At 49.1% G+C, this 22,367-nt stretch overlaps 2 protein-coding genes across 2 annotated transcripts; both read right to left on the reverse strand.

The window, feature by feature from the left end:
- Positions 1–5,858: 5,858 nt before the first annotated feature.
- On the reverse strand, positions 5,859–8,984 carry LOC149328023 (uncharacterized). Its single transcript, XM_089559657.1, has 3 exons — positions 8,627–8,984; positions 7,323–7,537; positions 5,859–6,956 (listed from the first exon to the last, which is right to left on the reverse strand). Exons 1-3 carry the CDS (start codon positions 8,765–8,767, stop codon positions 6,077–6,079), a joined length of 1,236 nt encoding a protein of 411 aa, XP_089415783.1. The 5' UTR covers positions 8,768–8,984; the 3' UTR covers positions 5,859–6,076.
- LOC149328024 (uncharacterized) lies at positions 8,955–9,992 on the reverse strand. Its single transcript, XM_089561304.1, has 2 exons — positions 9,031–9,992; positions 8,955–8,971 (listed from the first exon to the last, which is right to left on the reverse strand). The coding sequence occupies exons 1-2, from the start codon at positions 9,977–9,979 to the stop codon at positions 8,955–8,957; spliced, it is 966 nt and encodes a 321-aa protein (XP_089417430.1). The 5' UTR covers positions 9,980–9,992.
- Between the last annotated feature and the right edge of the window lie 12,375 nt (positions 9,993–22,367).

Raw genomic sequence — 22,367 nt, forward strand, 5'->3', positions numbered from 1 at the left:
TAATGGCTTTCAAGAGCTTGGAGTGGAAAAAGTACAAAACTAGCTAGCAGAGTACTAAAGTGCAAAGAGTACAAAAAGCAGTAAATCATAGAAAACTTACGTTGTCGGCTGGTTTTTATTTTTAGTTGTGTTTCTAATTAAGCTGGCCATGCGCTGCAAATAAAACAAAATTCCGTGGCACCCAAATGAAGCACCAAGACGCTCGCTACTGAGCAATTCTTCATTCATTCATCTATCAATGCTTTTTTACCATGGAGTAAGGGGAGAACTGAGGAAAGGCGGTTCCGTCACAATTTTTGAAGCCGGCTCCCCCGTGCCCGCCTGCTTGGCAGACGTCTCCGCGCGCAGCGCATGCGCAGCAGACAACGCAGCAGACGACGCTGCTCCACGTATCTATGGTGCGTATAGCCTAGCTGCGCCGTCGGCCAAACACTCCCAGCAGTCCTTGCGAAAGCACGTGACTTCCGGACCACATTTCTGGCGTGCAGCTCGGTAAGCGAGGGCCTCTCCCGAGTTTTCCTTCCTCCATGTTTTGGGCAAAGGTGACCTGAACTCTAAGATGGAAGTGAGGTAAGGTTTAGATGAAGGCTAGGACGTCGGACTCGGAAAACGAAGTCAAGCAGGTCACTGATCTTGCGTTTGGCGTCACCACTGGATGCCGTCCAGTATCCGTATGTCTGAACGTGGTGGGCAGGGCTGCAGAGGACGGGGATGCTTGCTTTGCCGGGGCAAGTCCGGATGTGGTGCCGTAAATCGACGTTGCAGTCAGGAGGCAGTTATTCATTTTGCCATTAATGGTTCTGCTTACCCAAGAGAGAGAACACCTAGCGTCTACGATGCCTCACTCGCTCCATGTATAAACAGGCTGCTACGTCCCCACTCAGTCATATCCACACCGTTAAGTACCTCCTCTGCCAAAAGTAACCGAGAAATAGGTTTTTGCCTCTCAACCATATAACGGAGCCGTTACGACACCGCTGAAGACGGAAAGGTGTCAAAACGTGAGGACACAGATTCAGAGCTTAGGGGCTGCCGTAAGTGCTTCGCTACGCGGCTTAGAAATAAACGATCGTTGCCCGGCTATCTTTGGCGCTGGCTGTACATGCACCATGCCCCAGCGCCTGTACCCGCGAATGTGGAAATTCATTCGCGCGTTCCACTTAAAGGGATCACGTCGTGTGTGTATTTTGAGTTTGATGGCGAATAAGGAGCTAAGGCAATCGAGCACCATGCTCAGGACTGAAAAACTTTTCTCCTGACGGACTATTGTTTCTTTAAGTGTTACAGTTTGTATCTTAAATGTCATACTTTAAGGAACCCTGCAAATTGCGATAACTATGAAATTGAGTTCTCTCCAAAGATCAAGTTGAGGTGGAAATAAATTGCGTCCATGTGACGTATAGACCAAGAGGAGCCGTCAGTGGTACAAAGAGCATTTGCGCGTGCGCTGTTAACACCACTTCTCCCACTGCAACGCAGTTTTCGCAATGCAAGCCAAGCAATCGCATGACATTCTCTCGTTTTCCTGCGTGATGGCACAAGCGTACAAAATCTGATACAGCTCGCATAGCAAACCCTTTATCTTCACTACAATTCGCGTCAACCGCCTTCTTGCACTGCGATGGACATAACCCAATACGATAGGACACAATGTAGATATGTGCGCTGTTCAACTTTGTGCGACTCTTTCCCAGTTCATTTTCAGTGCTCACGATAACGTATTTAGGGTACGGACACAAAGGTTGGGTGCCAAAAGTTGAACTATTATAATGGCCTAGGACATGCGACCCCGTGTTGTCATCAGCAGAACAGTTTCTCTAATTTATTTCAAACATAGCAGTGAATCTAAAGTGCAACTTGCATTCGTGAAGCTACGATATGTCCAGGAGTGCCTGTGACCAAAAAGAGCCTTGAAATCAAGCCCGAATAATAGTTATTGCTGGATTATGGGTGAGATTCACTGAGATTTTCCGACGTGCGCTCGACTCAGCACGCGGAAGATCACAGAGCAGAATAACAGCACATGAATATTCCAGACACGGGAAATTTAATTCGGCGTATTCAAAGGACTCTAAGAAATAAGGCCTCTAAAGCTTACGCCGGAGAACATTTATAGTGGAGGAAAATGACACGTTTTAAGTGTCGTTAAACGATGCGTTATTTTCACGCTCATAAATGGTCAAAATTGCATGCAGGGATATTTTATCACTTCACGGTTGGTGTCGAAAGCAGGTAAGTTTTTGAAACCCCCTCAGGCGGCGGAAGAGCTCGAGACGTGAAATATATCTTTGAACAAAACATCGTGGATATAAGAAATTAGAGATGTCTCGGAAGTGTAAAAAGCTAAATAAAGCTAAGCAGCATACATGAACAGGAAAGAGCAATTAAGATAATCATCCGATCTTAGAAATCTACAGTACAGTGGCCGCACATCTGCAAAGTAACCTACTCTAAGAGCCTCTGCAAACAAGACCAAAAATAAACGGTAGAAAAGGCGCGTACTGAAACAGTTCCAGCAATATAGCCAGGCGGGTATGTCCTTCACAACCACATATTCAGATAATTCTATGTCAATCATTCGGCCTAGTAATGTTCACGCAATCACTGTAATCAACCACGGGGCACTGAAACGCTGTGGCAAAGTCAGCGTTGCCCCTGACAAGTTCGTTCACTACGGCTCTGGCCTGCGAAGCGATGCTGCAACGGTAGTAGGCGAAGCGGGCGTAGAAGAACTGGGCTTCGGACATCCGGTAGAGACTCCAGGCGTCCTGCATTGTGTACCAGCTAGCTCTTGCATCCGCTGGTGTGACGGCCTCACCACGGGCTGTGCCAGCAGCCCCGACAATGGCGGCGATTTGCAGCCCCATTTTAGGCTCTACCATACGGTGCATGTTGTCGAGGTACTCGGCGCGTGAGGCTTTCAGCACGCATTCCCTGCATGAAAAGTATTGTCAAAAATAACCTTAAAATTGTAATGAGGAGACTTTTTTAATGCGAAATCATTAGATGGCTCACTTTCAAGGTCATGTCCGCAAGATACGGCAAAATGTGACGTCACGAGCTGAGGAGTCTCGCCATGAAAATGACGTTACACCTACATAATACTATTAGGTGACGGCAAGACTGTTAGTATGGTTAGTGGTGACATCTTATAAGTGTGTCGCCTTGACAGGTCACGTGACAACGACGTAAATTGACGTCACACCAGATCAAGTGACAATGGCGTAATGTAACGACATACCTAGCCACGTGACAAATATGTAATGTGAGTTCATACCAGGTCCCCACTCAACTCCTCGCCACCCCCTAATTCATGAAGGTCTAGATGACATCCAGACGATGATCCGCAAGGGTGGCTTAGTGGTTAAAGGGGAGCTCCGGCGATTTTTCGATGTTCATCGGTCGAGATTAAATTTTATGTCTCTATTCTTTATGGTAGTCTGATACCTCATGCAAAATTTCGCACCTGAAAGTAGTGTAGTGTTTTCGCAAGCGAATTTTGAAGACAAGCGCTCCTCGACGCGAGCGGTATCCATTGATCGAGCAACTCCTACAGGCCACCGTGTACTGTGACGTCACTAGCGTGTCGGCGTGTCAAGCTGGTCGGGCGCGCGCTGGTGTTGGCAGTGCAGGGGAAAACTAAAAATTGATTTTGAAGAAAGTAAATGACGCAGTAACGGACAGCCGAACCGCGACGTAAGGGAGGAGTGAAAGAAGAAAGGAAGTAAGAGGTGCTGTAGTGCAGGTCTCCGGAATTATTTCGACCACCCGTGCAATTTTGCGCCATCTCAACGTGCCTGATGTGATGTGTACGCCAGAGTGATGGGCCACGGCAACTTCTGATGTGCTGTGTGCTGCATAAATTCTTCATCTGTGACAACGGGCGTGATCTACCATAGGTTTCCTAGCGATAAGAACCTTCGCGACAATTGGATGAGAGCTGTCCGCCGTGTCAACTGGTCTCCGAGGAATCATTCCCGCTTGTGCTCGCAGCATTTCGCGCCAGATTGCTATGAAGACAACGTGTACCTCACAGGGAGCTTTGGAATCGCTAAGGCTTCGTTCAACCGGCGCTTGAAGGCACATTCTGTGCCAACGTTATTCAAGTACAACCGCCCATCGCAGCGGCCAGCTGAACGAAGCGCGGCTGTCAGCTGCAGACCCGAAAGACGGTGGTTCGATCCCGGTCGCGACGCTCGAATTTCTATGGAGGCGAAATTTTAGAGGCCCGTGTACTGTGTGATGTCAGTGGACGTTAAAGAACCCAGGTGGTCGAATTTTCCGGAGCCCTTCACTACGGCGTCTCTCATAGCATGAGTCGCTTTGGGACGTTAAACCCCATAAACCATAAACCAATCGCACTAAAGGAAACTTTGTACTAAGGTCGACACTGCCGAACTGCAGACGCGAGAAAAGAAAACACAGTAATGAAGAACGGGCTCATTTTACTGCCACAATTTATAAGACGAACTTTTTTGGTTTCACGGCACATAAGCAACTGAGGCTATCTTAAGCGATTAAGGCTTAGCTGTCACCAAAGAACTGTTTCAAGCATGTACAATGTTGTGGAGTACTGGTCACTGGCCAAGATCAATGAGGATGAAAATGTTGAAGTTTCGGGAGCACTATGGCTTCGTTCTTTACTAGAATTGTTCATTTTAATTGTTACGATGGTGAACAAGGGAGCCGTAGTGCTCCCGCAACGTCAAAAAAATGTTAATCTTTATTTACCTTCTCCAATGACTAACACTCCATCACCATGATACCTGACTAGACGGTATGCTGTCAAACCCCCGACTAAAGCATGTAAAAATCTACCAGAAGCGGTGCACTAAAGGCGTCTGAAATTACGTTCGCAGTGAAGACGCCTGCCTCCGACGCCACTTACTCTGTAACCATTTTCACGACGCTAGCATGCAAGGAATAGAGTAAATTTCATCTCGAACGTGATGGGAGCCGCAACAAAAACAGTCTGCTGCATGCAAGAACGCGTTCTTTCAGGAGCAATCGCATCCTTTCCGTATTAACGTCACCTGTGGGATTGTAGAGCTGTCTTCGTTTCTCGTGACCAGTCCTTCCAGCTGATCAGTTTGAGCCACATCAAGGCGGCCATGCGACTCGCAATCACCGAAGCGTCGGCGAGCAGTGGGTCAGTGGTACCGGAACTCAGCCACCCGTAGCTCAGTGATGACACGTACAGGCTGGTCTCATTCGCAAAGAACATGCGGTCCGCCGTTGTGCTGTCCGGGTTGTCTCGAAACCAGGGCAGGCCTCGTCGAACTGTCTCCTTTTTAGCTTCGAACTCGAAGTTCAAAGCCAAGAACAAGTTCCGGGGGAAGCCCTGGGAGGTCAGGTGCGGCACGGCTGGCTCTCTGAAGACCAGGTCTCCAGGTAGCATGAGCGATATGTTGGCGACTACGGCCCGGAAGTTGGCAGTGTCGTTTCCGGCTGCCATCAGCCGCCGAATTGGGTCATAGTCAATGAACCGTCGCCGTGTTGCTTCGAATATTTTGTGCAGCTGGCGGTCCTTAGCGGGAGTCGCGAGTGCAGCCACGCACGTTACGCGCCATAGGTGGTAGCTCCGGCGTACGTGTCTTTGACAGACGTCCTCGCTACGCATATCAGGTGAACTTAGCGTGTTGCCCTGTGTAATGTAACGCATGGCTTGCAGAGTGACAAGAAGCATCAGGTACAACGACGCCATCGGCTGATGGTCTGCGTCTATCAGAAGCCGAACGTCCGCAAAGAGGCCCGTTTTAGCTATGGCAGAAATTATTTTCGCACTGTCGACATCTATAAGGAACTCGAGCAATATGTTCTTGAATTGGGACGCTTCAAGATGTCTGTATCGTGATGTGTGTCGCACTAAGGATAGAGGCAACTACATGGTGGCAGGAACAAGAAGAACAGGAAGGGTTTATTAGCACGCCCTTTTATAGGCGATGGAGGGGGGCGGGGCAGTAGCAGTGCCAAGCGTACAGTTTGCGGTAGCACTGATAAGACAATGCGCTGACACGATAAGGCAGACAGCGCATGCCCGATACATCTTCCGAGGGGTAATGAAAACGACAAATGTTCAAGCTATTTGATTAAAAGCAGCGTCGTACTGAAGACGTTGAGGTGGCTTTGCTGTCCGTGCCGACCTTCTTGGAACCGGTGTGGGCCCAGGCAGAGTTAGTGGCATATGGTTCCCACAGCCTCCGAGCGCCGAGCTGTCGGTGGCGGACTGTTGCCGAGGGAAGTCAGCAGATGTTCGTGCTGTGGCACCAGGCGAGATATTCGGAGCAGATTGGCCGGAGTTATCTGGCCCACGCTCGGACGAACTGCTGTCGTCATCACTAGTGTCTTCTGCACACTTCTCACGGGTTTGCAGAAGATGCCGCCTATTGCGCCTAAACACCCGCCGATCCTCGGTTTGCACTTTGTAGGACCTGGGAGCCGCAGTCCCAACGACAGTGCCTTTTTTTGACCATGTTTTGTCCTGGATCCTCACGACAGAACCTTCAGCCAAAGGTGGCAGAGGCTTTCCGCCACACTTCTGATGGTGCTTCTTGACCACAGTTGTCTGCACAGCGCCAAAATCTGGAAGATTAGCTCTCAAGCACCTGCCTTGAAGAAGTTCCCCAGGTGATCGGCCGTCCTCCAGTGGCGTACAGCGGTAGGCCAGCAGACCTAGCCAGAAGTCTTCCTGTGAATGTTCACATTTCTTCATGATCCGCTTTACCACCTGGACACCTTTCTCTGCCAGTCCGTTGGATTGTGGGTAGCGGGGGCTGGATGTGACGTGAGTGAAGTCGTATGCTCTTGCAAAGGCTGCGAACTCGTGACTGGCAAATTGTGGCCCGTTATCGGTGCACACTTCAAGTGGTACGCCGTACCTCGCGAACATGGCACTGAGTGCAGCGATTGCCGTCCTTGCAGTAGTGTCGACAAGTTTCTCGACTTCTGGGAAGTTAGAAAACGCGTCAAATGCCAGGATGTACGAACTTCCCCCAAAAGAAAAAATATCAACACCAACGCGATACCACGCACATCGAGGAACTGGGCGCATCAGCATTGGTTCTTGCGCTTGTTTGTAAGCAAACTCGCGGCAAGTCGGGCAACCCTTGATCAATACACTGATGTCACTGCTGAGACCGGGCCAAAAAACAAGACGACGGGCTCTTTCTTTGCATTTCTGTAGACCCAAATGCCCGGCATGAATTCTCGCTAAAATGCCACGCCGCATGGATTTTGGTACCACCACCTTCGTGCCTTTTAACAATATCCCATTTACGACGGAAAGCTCAGACGAAAATGGTTTAAGTTCCCCGTCGACATTCTTGCCAGTTGCCAGGCAAGAAATGACTGCCTGGAGGTAGTCGTCGCGGGCAGTTTCATTTACCAGCTGTTGACATGTTGCCTCCGTGACCATGTAGCCCAAGGCGGCAACTGCATGTACCTCAACGTCGTCAGTTGCGCCAGTGGTGTCGTCTCGAGCAACCGGCGATGATCGTGACAGCATGTCTGCCAAGATGAGGTGCTTTCCTGGGACATACTGCAATACAAAGTCGTATTTCAGGAGTTTCAAAAAAAACCTTTGGAGGCGGGGGGGCATGTCACAAATTCCTTTCGCAGCTATAGAAAGTAGAGGTTTATGATCTGTCTCGATGAGAATCTTCTGTCCGTAAATGAACTGGTAAAACTTGTCGCAGCCAAAAGAAATGCTAAGCGCCTCTTTTTCAATCTGAGCATAACGCTGCTCAGCTTGCGTTAGCACACGAGATGCATAAGCCACTGGCCGCCATTGGCCGTTGTGGCTCTGCAAAAGGGCGGAGCCCACGCCGTCTTTCGATGCGTCGCAAGTTATCTTAGATTCTTTTCGGGGATCAAAGATGGCTAACACGGGAGTCGTGCTTAAAATCTGGACGACACTTTTCCACTCCCTCGTGTGGTTTTCAGTCCACTCGAATTCTGAGTGAGACTTGATAAGGGCTCGCAGCAACACGGTTCGCTCAGACAGGCGCGGAACGTATTTGCCAAAATAGTTCAACACACCGAGCATGCGCTGAACATCGGATTTGTTCTTGGGCACTGGCGTTTGCAGCAAACTTTCCACAAGCTTTGGGTTTGGCGAGATGCCCTTGCGTGTGATGATATCGCCTAGGAACTGCACTTTGGTGACGCAAAACTTGCATTTCTCTGCGTTGAACGTTAGGCCGGCTTTTTCAGCTGCTTTCATTACTGCCACTAGTCTCTGGTCATGCTCTTGCTTGGTTTCGCCCCACACCAAAATATCATCGATGTAAACGTGTACACCGTGAATGCCATCGAAGACTTCGCTCATCCGCTGCTGAAAAACTTCGGGAGCAGATGAGATACCGAAAGGCAACCGGAGATAACGGTATCTTCCAAAGGGTGTAGAAAAAGTGCATATTTTGGACGTCTTTTCGTCAAGTGGTATCTGGTGAAAACCAGAATTTGCGTCCAAACAGCTGAAATAGGCTGCGCCGGCCAATTCCCCTTCCATGTCCTCACGCTTTGGGAGCTGGTAGTGCTGCCTTTTTACGTGCTCGTTTATTTTCCGTGGGTCCATGCAAACCCTAAGTTTGCCATCCTTTTTCTTAACCAAAACCAATGGGCTTACCCAGTCTGTCGGGCCATCCTGTTTGACGATGACGCCTGCACGCTCCATTCTACGCAGCTCCTCCCGAAGTGGTTGTCGCAGGGACAGGGGTACCCGTCGAGCTGGTTGAACAACTGGAATCGCGGATGGTTGCATGACCATGCTGTATGGTTGCTTCAGGCAGCCTAGCCCCTGAAAGACATGTTTAAAATCCTTGAGAGCTTGGTACTCCGAAGCATTTACAGTAGCCACCGTGCGATGGACAAGTCCCAGAGCTTCGCTTGCATCTAGTCCCAGAATGGCTTGACGGCCATTCTTTACAACAAAGAACTTCACGGTGGCGGAAGCGTTACCGATAGTTACTTCCTGTGTCGTTGTTCCGAAGTGACTTATGACACCCCCGGTGTAAGCTCTCAGAACCACACTTGTGGGCGTTAACTGCTGTGACTCCCGAGTCTTGCGGTACATACAGAATGGTAACAGACTGGCCTGGGACCCGGTGTCTACTTTGAAGCAAATATTTTTTCCGGCAACTTGTGCTTCCACTATCCAGTCTTTGCTGCTTCCTTTTTCAGTTCCTACTTCTAGAATGTCAAAGTCGTCATCGCTGCTGTCTTTACTAACTTGTTCAACTCTAGATAGGCCTTCACAGCAAACCGCGAAGTGGTGAAGTTTTCGACATTCATGGCACTTTTTCCCGTAGGCTGGGCACTGTGTGGGCCTGTGCCGCCGGTTGCACTTTTTGCAACGGTACTGCTTCTTGCAGTCATCACTTCTGCTTCGCGATGGTGGCGCGTGCCTTGAAACAGCATCGACCCTGTCATCCGCGGCTTTCCAGACCTCGTTTCGTTGTGCGAGAGACTCTGCTACCTTGCACAATTCTTCAGCTTTCAGCAACGTTAAAGATTTCTCTCGAAGCATTTTCTCGCGCAGCTTTGAGTTATTCGTGCCAAACACGATCTGATCCCTGATCAGCGAATCATGCTGATCTCCGAAATTGCATTGCGTGGCTTGCTTTTTGAGGTCCCGGACAAACTTTTCGAAAGGTTCTCCATCTGCCTGCTTCCTTGAGCGAAACACATAACGTTCGTGAACTTCGTTGCTCACCTCGGCACAGTAGGACTCGAATTTTCCAACCACTGTTGCGTAATCGTCTTTGCTTTCGGCTGCCTCGAACTTGAACGTGTTGAACACGTCGAGCGCTTCATCACCGGCTATGCTCAGCAGGAGTGCGGCTTTTGCAGAATTGCTGCGAGGTTGCTCCTTCGTTGCGGTCGCCTGCAGGAACAGGTCGAATTTCTGCTTGAAACGTTTCCAATTTTCAGAGAGGTTGCCGGTCAGTTGCAAAGGTGGCGGGGCCTTTAGAAGTTCCATAGCTGTCGCAGAATCCCACTTCTGGCACCATGTATCGTGATGTGTGTCGCACTAAGGATAGAGGCAACTACATGGTGGCAGGAACAAGAAGAACAGGAAGGGTTTATTAGCACGCCCTTTTATAGGCGATGGAGGGGGGCGGGGCAGTAGCAGTGCCAAGCGTACAGTTTGCGGTAGCACTGATAAGACAATGCGCTGACACGATAAGGCAGACAGCGCATGCCCGATACAATGTCCAAAAGCATCTTTAATCTCCTTCAAAGACAGCGATGATCGTTTTGGCGAGGCAGCCGGAAATTTCTGTTCCCACTTCGAGACGTCCTCACTGGTATAATTAGTGCCAAAGTGCGAATTAATGATGGAGAGAGTGACATCAGAGCAGGAAACATCGCAGTGATGTTGATGGTCACCGACATGAGGTGTAAATCTAACGAACATGAGCCGCGGTGTTTTTCCTGCTGAGCTCAATACTTCGAAGATGAAGGGCAGGCCGTACCGCTTAATCACCACAAGGCCCAAAGAAGTAAGCTTTCGCCACTTGTTCGCGTGGTGGTGTTGGTGATTTCTAGCACGGCCGCCGCAACATCCCGGACTCGCTGGTGCTCCTGCCATATCTCTTTGATGCACGATGTGTAAAGGGTGTGAAGTGAGACTGCAGCCTGACTGCCGTAGTCCTGGGTGCCCTTGATGATGTCAGAGGTGACATCCAACTCCAAAAAAAATGGCTTGGGTTCAACGTGGCTTGAAGCTAGTTACACGAGCGAAAGCTCTGTTAGGAATGGTCTACACTGTCTGAAATAAAATATCAAGATCAAGGGTCAAGGTTAAAGGACAAGGTCAGGTACCCAATGGTCAGAGCAATGTGATCTCGGGGTCGTACTAATATAGCTCGGGGCATACCACGACGCAGTTAAGTTTCTTTTGACCTTGTGATGCATTGAAGGTCGTTGTCAATGTGGCGCCCACTGTCTCATATCAAAGGTCAAAGCCAAGGTCAAAGGTAAAGGTGAAGGCCCGGTACCCTGTGGTCACGGTCATATGATCACGGGGTCATATACTACCATAGCTTGGGCCATACCACCACGCAATTCGGTTTGACCTTGTGAGGCATTGAAGGTCACTGTCTGATCCGCATCGAAATCGTAAGCTGTACCACGAGGAGTAGGACTCTGGCTTTCAAACACAATAGTGGCATAGAGCTAAGCGCCTCATGAATGATCTGTTAAGCAACTTACAAAGTTGCCTAGCCGGAACCCCAATCTCCCGAAACGCGGCCACTCAAGGACACTCACGTAACATCATTCCGTCATTCACTGCCGCAAAGGGCATCTAGTGGAAATGAAGAACAGAATTGTTGATAGCAATTTTTTGTGTGTGTTTTGTAGGTAGCCAGTACTAACGATATGACAAGCTCGAGAAATGTTAAAACGAAGATGTTATTGTTAACCACATATCCTAAGTGGAACAAGACGCCACGTCTCGACACTAGACCGTTTCATGCCACAGCTGTCAAGCAGAGATGCCTCTGTTCGTAGCAACTGGTTAGTCCGTTGATGCGTTGTGGTTGTGCAGGTCGTGGTTGATTGATATTCAACACGAACTACGCTGGTCAGTATTTCCGGGAAACTATCCGGGGTACTGCATGCGAAGTATATAAACCTCCGCGTTGAAATGCTAGGAAATGAAAATATTGGTTGGTTGATTTATGGGGTTTTAACGTCCCAAAGCGACTCAGGATATGAGAGACGCCGCAGTGAAAGTCTGCGGAAATATCGACCACCTGGAGTTCTTTACCGTGCTCTGTCATCGCACCTACGCGGTTAGGAAAGTGGGCGCTAGTTACGATTGGTCAAATGAGGTCATGTGACCGTAGTCCGTTTTGACCAGAAACATAGAACTGTTATATACTTTCCTCTTGAGGGATAATCGTAAACTGCTGTTCATTATCTGAAAATACCTCCGCAATGCACTCGATCCGATACCCATTCTTACTCTCCTGGTTATTTCATCTCCGGATTCCGGACCTGCGGTCACTACTTGCCCTATGTAGTAAATACGAGGTCTGTTAGAAAAGTATCCGACCTTTGGCCGTAGAAAACTTCCATAACTGGAGCGTTCCAAACCTAGTCACCTTTAAAGTAGTCTACTTGGGACTCCACAGACATCTCCCAGCGGTGCTGCCATTTTGGGAAGTATTCCGAAAAGGCCCCTTTCGGAATGGAGTTTAGCTCAGCTGTCGTTGCAGCCATAATGTTCTTCCTTGTCTGAAATCGCGCTCCTTTCAATGGCCTCTTGATTTTGGGAACCAGCCAGAAATCGCAAGGGCCGTATCAGGAGAGTAAGGAGTCTGGTTTTTCGCCAAAAAAGTCTGAATCAAGTGCGAGGCATGTGCAGGAGCATTGTCGTGATGGATGCGCCACTTTCCTGTTGACCTCAACTCCGGGTTCTTGCGCCGCACAGCATCACGTAGGCAACAAAGGACATCCCTGTAGCACTCATTGGTCATAGTTTGACCCTGTGGAGTGCGTACTCGTGGTCTGCCACATAGAGGGTGTCAAAGAAAGCAGTCTGCATCACTTTCACATTGCTGCGCACTTGGCGGGCCTTCTTTGGTCTTGGTGACGTGGAATGCTTCCACTGTGACGACTGGGATCTAGTTTCCGGGTCGTACCTGTACACCCAAGACTCGTCACCAGTTATTATGATGTTGATGAAGTCGGGGTCACTATTTGCGGAATCCAGCATGACCTGTGAGACTTCAACACGAAGCTGCTTTTGCTCCACCCTGAGCAGCTTCGGCACGAATTTCGCTGCTACTCTCTCCATGGCCAAATCTTCGTGATAATGGAATGTGCGGAAAAATTGCTCATCTCCACTTCTTCCTCAATTTATCGGATAGTCACTCGACGGTCCCGCATCACCACAGCGTTCAGTTCGGCAATGACCTCGCCATTTCGGCATGTTGATGGCCGATTGGAGCGTGGCTCGCTCTCCACCGATGGGCGGCCATCTTTAAATCAATTGTACCACTGCTTAATCTGTGTGCTGCTCATAGTATCGTTACCGAAAGCCGTCTGAATATTCCGAATGGTTTCCACTTGGCTGACGCCCAGTTTATGGCAAAATTTGATGCAGTAGCGCTGCTCCTGTCACTCCGCCATTTTCCTTGCAATAAAAAACCGACGAGAGCACTGCGCACGGCCTCACTCAAATGCTGCGTCCCACCGACTGACCATATCGGCAGGCGGGAAAAAATTCGTGCATGCGCACGAAGGTTCAAGGTCACGTGATGCAAGCGCGCTTTTTTCATATCCATCAGGTGTACGCAAAAAAAAATAAAGTCCGATACTTTCCTAACAGACCTCGTATTCCCTCACCACTGCCAACGATTCTCTGCCTGTGTTATATAAGTTGGGTTCTCTTCCGACACTGCTGAACATCAGTTTTCTTGATATTCCCGAAAGACGCTTGTTAGATCCCGGCCGCGGCGGTCGAATTTCAATGGAGGCGAAATTCTAGAGGCCCGTGTACTCTGCGATGTCAGTGCACGTTAAAGAACCCCGTGCGGTCGAAATACCCGGAGCCCTTCACTACGGCATCCCTCATAGCATGGCTTTGGGACGTTAAACCCGCATAAACCAAACCAAACAAAGCCACTTTTCTTTATATTAAATTTTGGACCTAATGTTCTGCTTTGCCTGTTTGGGTCTTTGATCATAGTTTGCACTTTGTCCCTTCCGGTACCTAAAAAGGAAATATCAGCGAATCATCGATTTACAAGTTAATCTCCATTTAATTTTATTGCCTACTCTTTCCAATCCAGATCATGAATACTTCGTGTAAACTCATGGTGAAGAGTACCGGAGAGTTCGTGTCTCCCTACCTGACATCCTTCTTGATTAAGATCTGATTTCTTTTTCAGAGAAGAGCAATGGTGTCTGTGCAGCGCTGGATATATTTTTCAGTATATTTACTCATGCCTCTTCTATGCCGCCCTCCCCCTCCCCCCCTATCCTGCATGATAGCTGTAATTTAGACTGAGTCAACTGCTTTCTAGTAATCAGTGAAAGCGAGATATAGTGACTGGTTATATTCTGCGCATCTCTCTGTGATCTATTTGGTATGTGAATATGGGGTCTTGTGGGGTAGCCTTTGAGACTGGAAGCCTGGTTCTTTGGTTGTTCCGTTCGCGATTACGTCAGTAGATACCTTGTAGGCAACGAAGAGTCCGAAATAGTCGATTGTGTAATAAAGGCAGTTCCGGCGCCTTCCGGTTTTTAGAAATATAAGAAAACTGATATAATTGCATTCAGCAGGTAAACAAGATTGTATACTTTGCTACTGCGACCATTAAATAAAAGTTACAGCTCTTTTTCGCCATCGTGCTCTTCGTAGAAAATCTCGAGGTGTAAAATTGTTGGAAATTTTCCTACCCGTACTAAGCAAGCAAACTTTCATTATTGAGCATACGCGTCGTAGTTATGCGAAACGGTACGGCTTTTTGAATGGTCAACAATTTCTCGGCAAATTTTTGAGCAACACGGATTTTGTTTTTTTCTTGTGGGTTTACATTAGGGACATGGTTACGGCTCTCAAAATCCGAGAAGCTAAAGTTCTAGAGTGCCGACCAGTTGCTGAATTTGATATCGCTCACACCGGGCGGCTCTCCACAAGGCTTTCTCGTGCGACCGCGTGAGCAGTGGAATATTTTTGTGGCGTCAAAATTCTCCAAAAAGGAGCGCATCCATGAGGTATGCAAATTGTTTGCAAATCAATAGCAGTTAGAATTATTGGCTGCACACTGGATTCAAAGCCATGTTTGTGTGCGATGTGAGTGCACGTTAAAGAGCCCCTTGTGGTCGATATTTCCGGAGCCCTCCACTACGGTGTCTCTCATAGCCTTAGTCGCTCTGGGACGTTAAACCTCATAAACCATACCAAACCAAAGCCATATTTGAAAATTGCCGCACCATAGCTGCCGCTGCGGTGGCTCAGTGGTTAGAGTGCTCGGCTACTCAGCCGGAGTACCCGGGTTCGAACCAGACCGTGGAGGCCGCGTTTTGATGGAGGCGAAACGCAAAAGACGCCCGTGTGCTGTGCGATGTCAGTGAATGGTAAAGGTCTCCAGGTGGTCGAGATAATTCCGGAGCCCTCCACTATGACACCTCTATCATCTTTTCTTCTTTCACTCTCGTCTTTGTCCCTTCATTACGGCGCGGTTCGAATGTCCACCGAGATATGTCAGACAGTTACTGCGCCATTTCCTTTCCTGAAAAACAAATTTTTCACCATAAATCCGAAACAGTTTGTGCTATCTTCGCTTCCGATACTTGCCAAAAGAAAAACTTTTGCAATTAGAAAACCACAGCAGCCACTTCCAAATGCCTGTGGAAGGGCAGAAAATTGCAGCATATTTCTTAAGCACGCATTACTCCTGGAAGCAACGCGGTAAGCCAGCAGGATACGACTGCAAAACAGAAAACCTGCCGTGCCTAGTGCTTCCGGCATCCCATTTTTCTGGTCTGGTTTATGGTTTATGGGGGTCTAACGGCCCAGAGCGATTAAGGCTATGAAGGATGCCGTAGTGAAGGGCTCCGGACATTTCGACCACCTGGGGTTCTTTAATGTGCTATGACATCGCACAGTACACGGGCCTCTAGAATTGCGCCTCCACCGAAACTGGACTGCCACGGCTGGGATCGAACCCGCGTTTTTCGGGTCAGCAGCAGAGCACCATAAGCATTGAGCCATTTTCTCTTTTCGTGTTGCGCTTTTTTTTTCCTTTTCCTAGTGCACCCTCGCGGAAACTAGAAGTGTAGTCACCATGCGCAAGCGGCTCACCAGCAAGTCGCGTGCCACGTCACACTGGACGAATCCTGCCTCGAGGGCGTTCTTGCAGATGTACGCGAAGAAATCTGTGCACGGCTGCTGGTTGGCGTCGATGGCGGCGAACAGCGTGGCTGCCTCGCTGGGGCAGCAGAACTTCGTCCCAGTGGCACTCGTGTTAACCCTATTGGCAGCCCAGTGAACAGCGAGCCAGGCCAGCGCGGTGGTGGCGGTGGCCACAGCGGCCCCACATGCGCCGCTCAGGCAGACGCTTGCCGATCGTAACTCCTTACTTCGCAAGATGGAAGTCCGAGTTGCGGGGCGACCGGTGCCAGTTGGCGAAAGTAGGTCTTCTCTCGTCGGCCAAGCTTCCATCGTAGCCGCCTTCTCCTTCTTCGTCTGGAAGGAGTCCTCGAGGAGCGCGTGCCGCTGTAAGTGTCCAGCGCCCTCCTGTGGAAGTGTTGTCTGCTATAGGGCTCGTGCTCCCGCGGCAGCTGCGCTTCTGTAATTTTGAAGGTCGGCTAAGAAAAAAAAAACAGCTTCTCTTAGCCCTCTTATTTGTCGCACGAAAGAAAGAACGACCGATTTAATTCACAGTTTTTACAGCACTTTTAGATAACTTCCGCTAAACTTGCGCTCTTTGAGTGGAACCTTCGGGCGTCCATATTAGTACAGTGTTTTGAAACCCGAAATTTCCTTCCAGATTCTCCTAATCTCCAAGGGATCTGTGTAGACCAGATTGTGCTAGCAGTGAAAAATTTGACTTCTGTAGTAACGGCCGACATCGATTACGTTTACTTGAGGAGTCTCACAAGTGCTTTTCATTGTTGTCCTGACTTCAAGCATATGAGATTTGCTGTGCCTCGGCGGATTTTGTCTTTCGAGTGGGTGCTTTCATAACGTGTGTTGGGGGTTGTGGTCAAAATGCAGCTAACGATGTAACTAGTTCGTCCACTGTGAACGAGGAGAAAGAAAACATTTCTCTCTTCCGTGCCTGAAGACATCTCGGCTCTTTGATTTAACCAGTTTCTGAACTTGCTATAGGAAGAAATGAATGAACATATATTGAGAGGCTAGAAGATGTTGGTGGAGCAAAGTAAACGTAGTCTTCAGTACAAGACCCTAGTGACTCTGGCCGAGGCCGTGGAGATGGAGGGGTGGCGCTGGCCAGCGTCACCTCCAACTGCTCCAGAGCCACGTTGGGCTGCTTAAGTGGTTGGGTTTAGCTGTGCATGTCCTTGTAATATGTGTGAACGCATTAATACCACCACACCAGGGACATGTATCTGCGTATTCAATCAAATCAAATCAAATCGTCTTTATTTTCTCTCTCAAGGAGAAAAGGGGGGTGTCGGGTAAAAGCCGCATAACTGCGGCTTGACAAAGCCCGGCCCCCTGTAATGTTGGGCGAATGCGATTTAGGCGGTGGAGATTGGGGAAAGTCAGTCTTTGGATACGTCTTGGGTGTTAGGAGTCCGCGGGGGAAAGTTGCTTATGTGGCCGGGTGTAGAGTCGCTTATTTAAGCGAACGGTCTCTAGGCAGGTAACAAAATGGGTTGAAATGTGGTAGAAGATGTTGTTGTGCGCCGTTCGGTAGTTATATTCTTGAGCTAGGGCGTCGGCCCTAATACTGCCTCAGACAAGTGCATGTCCTGGGGCCCAGGTGATTACGTGATCATGATGGAGATGGCTGCTCAGATTGCGGAGAGTTGCGCGCGGGACACGACCACTACAGTAGGTTCCGCAGGCGGCTTGGCGGTCTAAAAATGTTGCAAATGTGGTGTTGGATATTGCTAATTTTGATCGTGATGGCTATAGCGATGGCTTCTGCGGCCGCCGGGTCCGAGGCTGTGAAGGACGCTTCAGGATAGGGGGGTTGGTTGGGCATACGAAACTGTAGCTCACCAGAAACGGTAGCTGACCAGCTGACGCATCAACTTAAAAAAATGATTGATTGATTGATTGATTGATTGATTGATTGATTGATTGATTGATTGATTGATTGGTGTTTAACGTCCCAAAGTGACTCAGGCTATGAGGGACGCCGTAGTGAAGGGCTCCGGGAATTTCGACCACCTGGGGTTCTTTAAAGTGCACAGACATCGCGCAGTACACGGGCCTCTAGAATTTTTGCTCCAAAGAAATTCAGCCGCCGCGGCCGGGATCGAACCCGCGTCTTTCGGGCAAGCAGCCGAGCGTCGTAACCACTGAGCCACCGCGGCGGGTCGACTTAAAGAAATGTGGCAGAGAAAGGCAACGCCCGAATTGTGTTCGTTGCGCCATATAAACTTGGCAAACTGTGCAAAGTTGTTAATGACGTCTCCAAAAAGAATATTCTTCGTGGTTTAATTCTTCTAAACTATATGACGGAAACTAACAGCCAGTTAAATAAAGGGGAAAAGGGAGGTATTTTTAATTTTGTAGTTTTAATCAAATGGGAGATTAATAAAATAAAAAACAACAACGACATACCGCCGGTGAGATCCGAACTCACGACCTCCGAATTTAGCGTATGGTGCTTTATCAACTGCCACAGTGACGGCTGTCCACTCTGCTGGTTTCGGGGGTATTTATGTGTTTATGCGTGCCTTGAGAGTGTTCACAAGCGCCGCCCTCATCCCCAGCGGCGGACATGGTACGCACTTTAATACCACGAGCGCCACGTAGGAACGGGGTCGAACGCAAAACTCGGAGGTCATGGGTTCAGATCTCACCGGCGGCATGTGGTTGTTTTTTTCTTCTGTTTTTATTAATCTCCCATTTGATGAAAAACTACAAATTAAAAAAAAAGACATTCCCTGTTGGCCTCCGTCATGTGTGCCATAACAAGCACCTCTTTTCTCTCGTATGCTTCGAAACCCAGTCAGACAAAAAGAAAGCTCCATTACACTTGGCTAGCTTGGTTAGACGCTTGAAATGCCTCGCAGGCGTTTCAGGCACACTTTTAACCGCGCTCTCATTCATGTCAAAACTGCATGCGAGAGCGACGTCGTCTCCTTAAGCGAACGTCGAGTAAGGTGCGACTCCCTACGGGCTGTCTCATGCCACGTAAGGGGAGGCAGGGTTCGCCCCCTCTGCATTGCTTGACAATAAATGTGTCAACCACCACCACCAGGTGCATAATCACATGACCACATGTGGCGAAGCGGTGGTCGGCGCGCAGCGGTCAGAGCACCGGGGAATCATGTGGTCTGATGTCATAGCCACACCTCCGCCGCTCCTCCTGCTGAAGGTCAAACTGCAACACCCGATGACCTTGGCGAAACATGGCGTAGCCCCAATAAGATTTGAAACGCCTCGTACACCCGGTAAATTTGTTAACAGTATCGCACGAACAGCAACCCACTGGCTTGTCAGCGCCTTATCAAGGCACAGAGCGGTGAAACAAGCAGGAATTAACGCATAAGTTTCAGACACGTCGATTCTCCCTGACAACGCGCTGTCAAGCCAGACGGTCGTTGGTCGCGCGATAATGTTAACAAATTGGTCGTGTGTACCTTGCAGGACTAATATGTGGTCTGCAGAGTTCCATTTCAGTGCGAAAAATTCTACATCGGCCGAACCGGCCGCTGAGTCCATTTTCGGATAATGGCGCACAGATTGGCTATTGAAGACCTGTCTGGATCAGGGCACTTGGCGGCACATTGCAAACGACGCCTGTTCTTCCGAGAATACAGTCAGTTGATGTTTAGGATTAAAATGAAAAAAAGTAATGCAGTTTGCGGTGCTTTTTCTCTCCCAGTTCTTGCGGTTACGCGCTTGTTACTGCTTCCTATATCTCATTAATTCTTTTTAATTACGATTTGACACCTTTTGACGGACAGGCTCACAAGACGGACTATAAACCAGAATATGACCGAGAGGAAAGTCTGCACGATTATTAGTTTTCATCACGGCGCTAGGCTGTTGGCCCAAAACACGCGGGCTCGATCTCAGTAGCGTCGGTCGCGTTTCGATAGAGGCGAAATGTTAGAGGCGTGTGTAGTGTGTGATGTCAGTGCACTTAAAACAACCACATGTGGGCGAAATCATCGGAGCCCGGAGCCCTCCATTACGGCGTCCCTCATAGCCTGAGTCAGCTTGAGGCGTCAAACCTCAAAAAAACACAACATCAGTCTTTATCACATTTTGCAGAATGCTAACCGCAGCAGCAGCATGAGTAATAGACAAAATCACAACGTATACTGCGCTGAAACTGCGTTTATCTCACAGACACTGCTGCACAATCCCGATAAAAAGAAATGCCGCGCAGCCCAACTTGCATCGCTTATAGAATTTGTATTCAACGCGCTTGCGCTTGAATAGTAAACAAAAAACTTCACAGGGTCGTCCATGATTCTATCATAGACCCCGCTATCGTCTTTTTGTTACCAGTCAGGTGAGAGAGCAGTGCAAAGAAACCAAAAAAAAAATTCAAAGGGCACTTTGTTGACCTAAAGTGCTGTGAGGCAAAAGCCTTTAGCGCGGTGTAGCGGCTTGTGTCACTGATGTGTGGTCAATATGTTAATTAAGTGCACAATTTTTTTTTAAATCGTAAATGCTGGAGACACAGGAGGGCGTTTGGGGATGCATCCGTCTGATTCTACGCCTTTCTGCAAACACTCTCCAGCGTCCAAGACAAGGATAACTACATATGCCACCACGCCGCGGTGGCTCAGTATCTACGGCGCTCGATTGCTGGCCCAAAAGACGCGGGTTTGATCTCGGCCGCGGCGGCTGAATTTAGATGGAGGCGAACTTCTAGGGGCCCGTGTACTGTGCGATGTCAGTGCACGTCAAAGAACCCCAGGTGGTCGAAATTTCCGGAGCCCATCACTACGGTGTAGAAAGAGAAGTTTATTTTGATCTATGAAAACAAGAAAAACTTCTGAACTCAATAGTTTTAACATTCGAGCGCATGAGCCGTGCCGCAGCACTGAGCACGTCAGTAGGGCAGTAATGAGGCCGAGACTCGGCCGCCACGCAGGGCGATTAAGTACGTCGACCACTTGTGCAAAAACTCAGCCTCGCTCATTCACAGTGCGTCCACGCATGCTTGCTCAAAGAGGCGCGTGCGGAGGCGCTGCAACATCGGAAACATCGCTCTTTGCGGACGGCCATTTAAGGAAGCCACTCCGCGGTGCCGCCACAAAACGAACATGCCGACACACAAGAGCATATTTGCAAACAGTTCGCGTGAATTAGTGCGCGCTTCCAGGCGGGTTACAAACATCATTGACACTAGTATCCAAAAGGTGCGCGCCACTGCACAGTCGAACAGTTTCCGGTCCGTTCACTCGGTGTCCCTCACCCTGAGTCGCTTTGGGACGTTAAACCCCAATAAACCGAACCAAACCTACAAATTTGCTTTTATCTTCCCTGTGCGCGTGACGTCGTTTCGCTTGGCTTTCCAACCGCAGGCTATTAGATAGCGACGATATTAGTAAATGCTGACTACTGGGCTATTATGTTTTGATGTCGAGCGCACAGTCAGCGTACTGTAAAATACGAAAAAAAAGGGAACGAGAGATAAAGCTATAAGTGCAGCGATTTGTATTGAAGTTAGGCTCAAAACTCATGGTATCTGCTCGATAGCATAGAAGAAGGCTGCCTGTTTGATAAGCCAGATCCGCACACTTCGTACATCGCGTGCTTCTTACGCCGAGTTTAATGCCTCGTGTTGAAGATTAACGCTGATAGATAATTGTGCATTCATATCTTTGTTTAGTGTTTCAAATGCAGACGATTTCTAGATTTATATGCGGAGCTTCATCATGCTCCTTGGGGTGTCATAGTCAGCGTGATATTTGGTATTCAATGCCTGCCACTGGCTCCGATTCTGTGACGTGGCCGATGCCCCAAAAACGTGAAGAAGCGTCAGAAACAAGCTCAAGCTTTGAAAAAAAACTTAGACGCCTTTCGCCTGTGCTTCTTGACGTTCACAGAGAGCTTGTGCGCTTTGCTTTCTACTACCAGTGTAGTCGGCTTTTAGGCCTACGTTTTGGCGGCTTCGTATGCATCAGTGGTGCGCGAACAGAGCTGCAGAGCCTCTACCGTCGAACGTTATTAACCGTTCTATCGTCATGACATCCAAGGACCTCGAGACACTACGCGACCATCTCTCCCGTTTGGACCCGAGCGAGCAGCAACTTTACCAAGCGCTCTATCTACCGCGACAGGCGAGCTCAAGCGGCAGAGTGCCCTCAGGTGTGGCTTGGAGCGAGGCATACAATTCCCTTCTCGGAGGCGTTGCGATGGAAGAGCGTTTACTTCGCATGGCCCGACTTTACGTTTGGCTGATGCCATGCAACCAACTAGGCCCGTGGAAGGTGTATCGCCTGAACCACAACGCGTCCCTGTTCTTCGACTGCCCAACACTTCTCGATCACGTCGCAGCCGCGCTGCGCCTTCCTCACTATGACGTGACAATGTCGGGCAACTGTCTGCACGGTGTGTTCAATGCGTGCCTGCTCACCGCCGACGAAGAGACTGGGCAATCCGAACACAAGGTGGTGTGCGTCGCCCTTTGGTCCGGACTGCCGTTGCTGGCGGTCCGAGTTGAAGGAGCCAGCATTGGACACCG

Source organism: Amblyomma mixtum, chromosome 9 (genome assembly GCF_055824585.1).
Source record: "Amblyomma mixtum isolate Tamu chromosome 9, ASM5582458v1, whole genome shotgun sequence".
Taxonomy (NCBI): Eukaryota; Metazoa; Arthropoda; class Arachnida; order Ixodida; family Ixodidae; genus Amblyomma; species Amblyomma mixtum.

Coding starts and splice junctions, on each gene's coding strand:
- LOC149328023 (XM_089559657.1), bottom strand. CDS start 8,767: ATGGTCATGCAACCATCCGCGATTCCAGTTGTTCAACCAGCTCGACGG. Junction 7,538..8,626: donor AGGATGGCCCGACAGACTGG/GTAAGCCCATTG, acceptor TTTGTATTGCAG/TATGTCCCAGGAAAGCACCT. Junction 6,957..7,322: donor TCTTGCCTGGCAACTGGCAA/GAATGTCGACGG, acceptor TGACGCGTTTTC/TAACTTCCCAGAAGTCGAGA.
- LOC149328024 (XM_089561304.1), bottom strand. CDS start 9,979: ATGGAACTTCTAAAGGCCCCGCCACCTTTGCAACTGACCGGCAACCTC.